Source organism: Phycodurus eques, chromosome 22, assembly GCF_024500275.1.
Source record: "Phycodurus eques isolate BA_2022a chromosome 22, UOR_Pequ_1.1, whole genome shotgun sequence".
NCBI lineage: Eukaryota > Metazoa > Chordata > Actinopteri > Syngnathiformes > Syngnathidae > Phycodurus > Phycodurus eques.
This window is the reverse complement of record NC_084546.1, coordinates 3,508,759-3,516,657: the sequence shown is the minus strand read 5'-3', so window position 1 is coordinate 3,516,657 and position 7,899 is coordinate 3,508,759. Positions and strand designations below refer to the sequence as shown.

Here is a 7,899-nt window from a genome sequence, read left to right as displayed (position 1 = left end):
GCCACCGATGCATCTTGTCTTATATTTGTCGAGGGTGCGTACGGACGCCAGGTTGGAGCCGCCGACCACCAGATGGAACAAAGCTTGTCCCACCGTCGGGGGTTTGGAAGAAGAGCCCAGCAGGGAGAGCAACACAGATGGCGAAGGATGCACGGGGGGGCAAAACATCGGATACGGAGGTTAGTGACATCTTTGGAAGTCTGGCTTGGGAGCAACTAATTAGGAAGACCATGTTTTGGTCGCTGTTGCTTCGTTTGGAACGCCACAGAGCCAAGAATGTATGTAGAAATGATGGCTGATGAAAAATGGCAGCAAAAACAAGTGATGCGTTTATATTTGTGTTCAATACATGCTGTAGATTCTTCCAGTATCATATCATACTCATAAAAAAAAAAATAATGCTGATTATTATTATAAATGACAGACTTTTTTGACATAAAGGTCACCAATAAAATCAAGTTTTGTATTTATTTTTTTTCTCTTAAGTGGTGAAGCTTTCATTTTTCAGATAAGTAACCATTCTTGGTGCTCGATAAATCCGTTTACACAAAATATGTGTATAAGAAAATATATTTAAAAAATGAGTCAAACAAAAAGCACTGTGATGGACAATACAGATGAAAATGTTTTTTTTCTTTTTTTAAATGGCACATCGAAATAAACATTCACTTCAATTCAATAATCCGTCAAAATTCTCGTTTCCCATATCTAATTTAAGCGATACGTGGGAAAAAGTGATCAAACCTTTGCCACGTTTCCGTTGATATTTCCATTGATACGCTGCCGCCACTAAGGCGACATTTCCTCCGCACTGTAGACCAAACATAGTGAGTAATTTCCCCCCGTGCTATTTACTCCGGAACCACTGCTTCTTCACCCCTGCAGATAAACATCACGCAGGAAACGGATAATCACAGCTGCAGGGCCGAGCCTCGCTCTCCACTGATGGTAATAATATTAACTGTGATGTAAAATCACCCTGATGTGCACGACAACAAGCCTTTTTGTTTTGAATGAATTCAATCATATTTATTGGCTGTCATTTCCAAACGTTTCTGACAAAGTTTCCCGGCTACAAGTGTGAAAATTCACTTGGAATAGTGCGAAGCGGCAATCCCACGACAGCGCAGCGAGACGTTCGTGGTCACCCCGAACGCTGCAGCTCCACACGACTTCTGATTCCATTCATAATTCATGCGTCTGCGCTGCTACAATATTCATTTCCGAGCATGTAAGATTTATTGAGGGAGCGAGCAAAACAGCTGTTCAGATTAAAGAGAGGTCAAGGCCTCTTCCTCCGACACTGGGGAGCTTCGCGATGGTCTTTCCAGACCTGCGTGGCGATCCAGGTTTTGCCAAAAACACCCCCGAAGGGCCCGGCTGCCCGAGCGCCTCTGAAAAACGAGCGTTTTCGAGACACGCTCCAACGTCAAGATGAAAAGAAAAAGAAAAAAAAAAACTGACATAGCTCAATCAAACTGGACTGGTGCTTTTTCCAGGTGTTTTCAAGCACGTGTTGCATGACCTCTGGAGCGACGCTCTTAATAGGAAAAAAAAGAAATCTCACTTTATTCCAAAAGTATATCAGTTCTTCAGTGCGACGACGGCGTAACATCTCGGCGACAGAAGCGGGTCAAAGAGCTGCACCAAAGTGGCAAAAGATCCCTTGTCCTGCAGAAAATGGAAGAATTAAGATTTATATTCGTCGACTGGAATCCAACCGTTTACTGCCACTGACGAATATGTTCGTCAATTACTTTTTCAGCTATTTCAATTCAAGGAGTGAATGCAAACAGCATGTAGAAAAGCCACTGACGTGCGTTTCATAATTGTGTATCTGTAAAGAAATTATTAATTTGCCATCTAAAGCTCTTTCTCAGTATTGTTGTTTGAAAGTTTGAGGTGTCACAAAATCAAAAATAATAATAATAATAATATGAGCGTCAAAGTCACTATTTTGCTTGACTCGCTTCTTTTCACAAAAGGTTGTGTTGGTGTTTTCTGGTGAAACCAACCCATGTTCTACCGCTGACTACTCAAGAGCACGAAGAGCTAGAAACTTTTTTTCTTCTGGTGAAAGAAGAGCGTCTACTCTTTCTTTTGGTCGGTTTGGTGCTTGTATTGTCACAGAACTCAACACTTTGTGTGCGTCTTGAAAAATCTGTCAAAATGCTCTGTAACGGCTGGCAATATGGGGAACTCTGCTTTGCAGTGAATGAGTGAAGAGGTGTGTCTCAATACTTTTGTCCATATGCTGTACTGTATGGAGCAGGGACAGGGAACCCTTTTTCTAACAGGAAAGCTCAGTTGTTTGATGTTTTATTAAGCTCTCTTTGAATCTCTGCTTTTGATTAGTCACCTTTTGGGGGGCATCAAAATGCTAGAAAACGGTAATAATGTTTGGATTTTAGGGCTCCTGAACCAATCAGTAGTGCCTATGGAAAGTTCTTAAAAATAATAATAAAAATCATCATAATAATCCACCTGTTTCATCGATTGACACAACATGAAAAAGCCTCAAGGACCCGTGCCCAAAATCGAACAGGAAGTTGACCATTTGGATTTGAAAGCAGCCATGTCCGGCGAATTCCAGCAGGACTTGTAACCATGCGTGTTCTGTGATGATATCACAACTTTTAATGGTCAGCATACATGGTAGGACTCATCACCGCATGGATCAAACACCACCCTTTGAGGCTTCAAGCTGCTACTGATTTCACCAGCCACACTTTACTGTGAGATTCTAATTACCTGCTCTTTCAGGTAGCAGAGGCGGTCCAGGAGAATGAGGCCTTCAATGCAAGGAGCCAGGGTCACCTTCAACTACACATGAACGAGAGTCAGGTTTTGAATTCCTCGCCATTTACACGCTACAGTCGCCCCCAAAAGCCATTTCACTGTTCAGCGTAACATCATTTCTGCCTCATGCCCCAGCCGACCGCAATGAGCTCATTTAACGGCGGGCAATTTATTGGGTTTTACGAGAAGGGATGAAAATGTTGGTTTTCGACGCGGGCGGCTGTGTAAATTGCTCACCAGATTAAAAGCGCGGATCTCGGGCTGGCGCGACACATGGGCGTCGTGGTACCGCTGAATGTCCCCATCGGAAAGCTGGAAGGGAAATGTATCATCTAAGACTGTCTCACCAGTTGGGGTGTGGTTACCAAGGCCACCACATAACAAATGGAACCTTTTATGAATCCAAATGTCAATGTGAAATATTGTGGTTCTGACCTGTGAATCATCCAGATCCAGTTTGCAAAGAGCCCGTCGAACGTAATCCACGAAGGATTTCGCCTTGGAGTAGACGTTCCCCACTCGCTTTTCACTGATAGGGAAAATGAGGAAGAATCAACCAATTAGTCAACCACTGTATTTACACCAAGCAAGACAATAATGTCAAAACAATTATGTACAGTCGTGCCGAGTTGTTCGCAGAGGATAAAGAATATCTGCCTGTTGTTTTATTATTATTTATAAGTATTGTTATATTTTCCGTCGATGCGTTGCTCCATGTGTGTTCAAATACCTGTTGCTGAAAGAGAACACAAATGCTCTTCGCAAGCATTGCATTTCCCGTTATCTGAACTCATTAAGCTAGCAAAGTTACAGTCTATGGTTGTTATAAATACGCGCTGTATAGTTCTCTTTGTTTTATGTTTAGTTTGACAGCAAACTTCAACTGCTCACACTCGAACCCAACGGTGCCAGAAGTAAATCTACTTCCTGTTACCTTTTATAGGTGCCATAGTGGTCCCGGAGAATAACATGCAGGACCGCCCGATAGAACAGCGAATCCATCTGAATCTTGTGTGAAACAAAAACAAAAAGCAGATGATGCCGGCAGATGAGCGGTTTTGCATTCAGCTTCCCTCCACGGCGTGGTTGCAGTCATATTTATAAACATTCCATATTAATGGCACCCGGCGTCAAGTATCGGCTTCGGCCCGGAGCCGCGATCGCCACTTCCCCCAAACAAACGCTCTCGAAACAATGGAGACCGTGATGTGATTGATTTTTGTTTGACTATTGACAAACAAACACTGGCGTACTCACCCCGTGGCCCACCGCAACTCTTTCCAGCGCCTGTTGTTGTCGGAAAGGAAGGAAGCACACGGTGAAACACGGGCCCCACGCCGTCACGTACGTGACTCGCGGAACTCACCAAGCACGCGGACATCCTGGCGTTTCTGCCGCAGAACCACGAGTGGCGGCGGAGGTGCTGACTCAGAGGGAACCCGAACGCACCACGCGAACAATCTGGAGGGCCGGTAGAGTTTTTTGATCAGGGGATCGTAAAACACTGTGATTCGTTCGGCCTCAAGTCAAGAACCAGGAGTTACTGCCGAGCTCATTAATGGAAGTGCTTTAATGTTGCCTGTCAATTAATGTCGAACTTTTAGTCTTTTCTGTCAATAGATTGCGTTCCTACCCTGTGCGTCGGGCTCAAACTCCTCCGACAGCTTGTTGTAGCAGCATCCCACGCTGCAGACGGCGAGCAGCTCCGCTTTTGCCGCAAACATTCTGAGCGTGCTGGGCGCCAGGTCGCCGCACGTGTGCAGGCCCACCAGGACCGCATCCTGGCGTCGGGAGGAAAGGTTTTAACCAAAGTTTAGCGATGATAGAAAATCCATATGTGGGATTAGCTCACCTCCAGCTCATCGATGAGCTCCCTCAGCTCCGTTTCGGCGGTAACGTAAGACGTGAGCGGTGAAAAGACGGCACTGGTTGCGCCGTTTCTGCTCAGGGCTTTCCTCTCGAGGTTCTCCCTCTTCCTCCTCTGCCTCTCCTCATCAGTCAGTGAGCTGGGGGAAGTTCTCCCAGACTGCATCACCTCCAACGACATGGCACTTAAGAAGAACTCCTCTATGGGTTTCGAGTCTGGTGTCTGCAGCTTATCCTTCTGGGACTCATCTTCCTCATCTTTTATTTCTGTGACCACCTGGTGCTCTACCTCTCCTTTTGCAGCCTTCCTGTGTTTCTGGTACACCTTAGAGAACTTCTTCACTTTGCGGTTCCTCTCCTGCGCCCCGTGGGTGTTGGTGCTGGACGAGTCGATGCCGAAGACGCGGAGGCCGTGCTGCAGGGACAGGAAGGAGCTCAGGTAGCCCTTCCCCGAACCCACGTCTATCACCTGCCGGAACCAAACGACGCTTATCAGACGCAATATAAACCATTAGAGGGCTCAAAAACAAAACTTTCCTGTTTGACTCCACAGCGCTTGGCCAAACAGTCCACCACCTCCGCCATGGACTGCACCTCATGCGACTTCTTCGTGTTCATGAACTCATCCGGCTCCAATTCGATGCCTAAAAGAGGGTAACGTGGCGAGCATTCAATTAATAGTATCCAAATAAACATCACCTTCATACCCGTCTCAGCACCTAATTCCGATGGCTTTCGTCTGAGGGCCTCCAGAAGCTCATCCCGGCTTGTGCAGACCCCCAGCCCGGGAAGCGAGTGGGCCTTGGCTGCACGCAACAGTTCGTGAGCATCAAGCAGCCGGTTTGTGTCTTGGCAAAACCCAAATGTGGTCCTCCGTTGCTCTATTTATAGACAAAAGGGTAAGAAAAGGCTCCAATGACATATAATTAGTTGCGCAGAATTTTAAGTTCTTTTTTTTCCCCATCGTAAATAATATACAATCTCAATGTAAATATTTCCAGAAGCAAAATCAAATCTCCACCTATGGATCCACTTTGGTTTTGGAGCTGTGGCGCCCCCTGGTGGCCGCTCGCGCCGATTGCAGTCAGCACCTCCTCGGGCGACACGGCCACGAAACGACTCCACACGTCGTGCGTGTAAAACTCCACAGTGTGCGCGTTTGCGATGCTCAGAGTGGCAGCGAGAAAACGCGTGAGTTCATCGATGCGTTGCCGAAGCTCCGCGAGGCCCACCGAGGAGGGAATCATGGTGCCTCTTCGGAAAGTCAAATCTCCGAACCTTTATGCTACCTTTCCTTAACCTTTGTTGGAATACGTCACCGGGCCAACGAGAGATTAAACGATTCCTTTCGATTGTGAAAAACGATGAAATTGAAGCGCTCTGTGGCAATTCATGTTAGCCGACTACTTCCGAAATACTCTAGGCATTAGTAGTTAATAAAAGATCATCGGCGTTCCTCTCGTGGGAAAACGTTGTGCTTAGAGTGTTAACGTGTACGCTTTAGCCATAGATAAATTACAATATCACTTTCTGTTGTCAATGTATTGTAGTTATGTTTATTGTTTCAAATTCTAGAGTGGATAAAAATGAAAGATCGAGTGGTCTGAACGTTATTAGTTATGTCTTACCGTATTACGTAATCACCCCGCGACTGTTGGTAAAATACACGCAGTCGGAACACATGTAAACATCTCACCATCCCAGACACGGAATTAAGTCCAAATGGCCCCGACAGATCACAAAATGAAGAAAAGTAACGTTCCACAGAAACAGGGAAACTGGAGGAAGCGACCAGAACAAAATGCCGGTGTCAAAAAGAAGAAATGGGTTCCGGAAAACACGTTTTTCCAAGGAAGTGTTAAAGAAGGCAAGCTTCGGCTTTGCATTTTGCTCGTAGTATTTTGTGTGTTGCATGTTTTGGAGTTGACTCCCTTTGTTATATTCCATTTGAATCTCTTGTTTTGTAATTTACTACACGGAATTATTTACCAAATTAACCTTCCAGACAATTATAGTAGGGAAAATGAAAAATCTGATCCATTAGTAGCTTGAAATTATGTCAATAACAATGTGTACACTATTATGTGACACTCAACATGCTTTTATCTCCATGTTCCAGGTCAAGGTTTTGCTTTTAAACGTAAGGAGAAAGTCAAGCATGAGTACAACAAGCTTGTGCGAAAGGAAAAGAAGAAACAAAACATGCAGACGTCCTCGTCATCGCTGTACCGCGAGACGTACCCGGAGCACCTCAAACATTTGTACGTGGCCGAGGCGGAGAAGCTCAAGAATGAGTCGTGGGCAAACAGAGTGAACCGAGCTAAACTGAGAATGAAAGGACAAGACCGGGAGGAAGACAGGGCGATGGAGGAGAACGCGAGCTCCGATCCAGAAGGTAGTGGCGCGCCTGAGGCAGAAGATATTGAGGAGTCAGCATCAGTAGCAGAAAGGTATGGGCTACATCGCCACACAAAGTCCACTTGTCAATTGCTATTGTAAATACATTTCTCTCCAATATTCCCTTCTAGTCTTCCACTAAGTAACCGCATGAAGAAAAAACTGGAGAAGTCGTCGTCCTTCCAGCGGTCACAGGAGGAGTACGAGAGAGTCCAAGCAAAGCGGAGGAAAAAGAAAGAGGTCATCATCATCTTTACACTGTTGGAGCGGAAATGTTTGTTCTTCAAATTCTGATCCCCGTTTCACGCTTTCCAGGAGTTCCTGAAGCGCAAGCAGCAGCGAGCGGAGGCCATCCGAAAGTACAAAGAGAAGAAGACGGAGACGTTTCAGATGCTGTGCAAAAAGACAAAGAAGGGGCAGCCCAACCTCAATCTTCAAATGGACTACTTGCTTCGGAAGATCCAGAAAAACTCGGAAACAACTCCCAAAAACTGAACATACTCAGATTTTGCTCCAGAAAGTGAATATGTTTGTGCATTTCTACCACAAGATGGCATTGTACGATAAGTGGACAATAGGTTCATGTATTATTTAATGCTTTTTTTTTAGTTAATAAATGTGAAAATGCTGCCTATTTTAAGCCTTTTCAAGCCCTTCTTGTTGTTAATCAGGAATTCATTTAATTTGAGATTGTTGTCATGGCAACAAGAGCACGTCGCACGCAAGATTACGCTCCCTCTCCGCGCGGCGCCCCGGGTCTGCTTCCGCCTGACATCACATGGTCGCAGGATGACTGAGTAACTTTCAGCGGCGAGCCTTTCTGTTGCGATTTTGTTG

At 45.4% G+C, this 7,899-nt stretch overlaps 2 protein-coding genes across 2 annotated transcripts; one reads left to right on the top strand and one right to left on the bottom strand.

Moving 5' to 3' along the window:
* Positions 1-456: 456 nt before the first annotated feature.
* mettl25 (methyltransferase like 25) lies at positions 457-6,159 on the bottom strand. Its single transcript, XM_061667748.1, has 12 exons — positions 5,687-6,159; positions 5,385-5,546; positions 5,194-5,309; positions 4,652-5,134; positions 4,433-4,580; positions 4,166-4,260; positions 4,057-4,086; positions 3,734-3,807; positions 3,235-3,328; positions 3,037-3,111; positions 2,752-2,823; positions 457-1,671 (listed from the first exon to the last, which is right to left on the bottom strand). Exons 1-12 carry the CDS (start codon positions 5,910-5,912, stop codon positions 1,585-1,587), a joined length of 1,662 nt encoding a protein of 553 aa, XP_061523732.1. The 5' UTR covers positions 5,913-6,159; the 3' UTR covers positions 457-1,584.
* ccdc59 (coiled-coil domain containing 59) lies at positions 5,774-7,688 on the top strand. Its single transcript, XM_061667747.1, has 4 exons — positions 5,774-6,532; positions 6,785-7,115; positions 7,194-7,302; positions 7,378-7,688. Exons 1-4 carry the CDS (start codon positions 6,388-6,390, stop codon positions 7,555-7,557), a joined length of 765 nt encoding a protein of 254 aa, XP_061523731.1. The 5' UTR covers positions 5,774-6,387; the 3' UTR covers positions 7,558-7,688.
* Positions 7,689-7,899: the final 211 nt, after the last annotated feature.

Bases quoted from the DNA above. Each gene is read 5' to 3' on its own strand.
- mettl25 (XM_061667748.1), bottom strand. From the start codon at position 5,912: ATGATTCCCTCCTCGGTGGGCCTCGCGGAGCTTCGGCAACGCATCGAT. The intron at 4,581-4,651 runs GTGAGCTAATCC...TCCCGACGCCAG, and splicing joins AGCTCATCGATGAGCTGGAG to GATGCGGTCCTGGTGGGCCT. The intron at 3,808-4,056 runs GTGAGTACGCCA...GTTTCACACAAG, and splicing joins GAGTTGCGGTGGGCCACGGG to ATTCAGATGGATTCGCTGTT.
- ccdc59 (XM_061667747.1), top strand. From the start codon at position 6,388: ATGGCCCCGACAGATCACAAAATGAAGAAAAGTAACGTTCCACAGAAA. The intron at 6,533-6,784 runs GCAAGCTTCGGC...TCCATGTTCCAG, and splicing joins CCAAGGAAGTGTTAAAGAAG to GTCAAGGTTTTGCTTTTAAA. The intron at 7,303-7,377 runs GTCATCATCATC...CACGCTTTCCAG, and splicing joins AGCGGAGGAAAAAGAAAGAG to GAGTTCCTGAAGCGCAAGCA.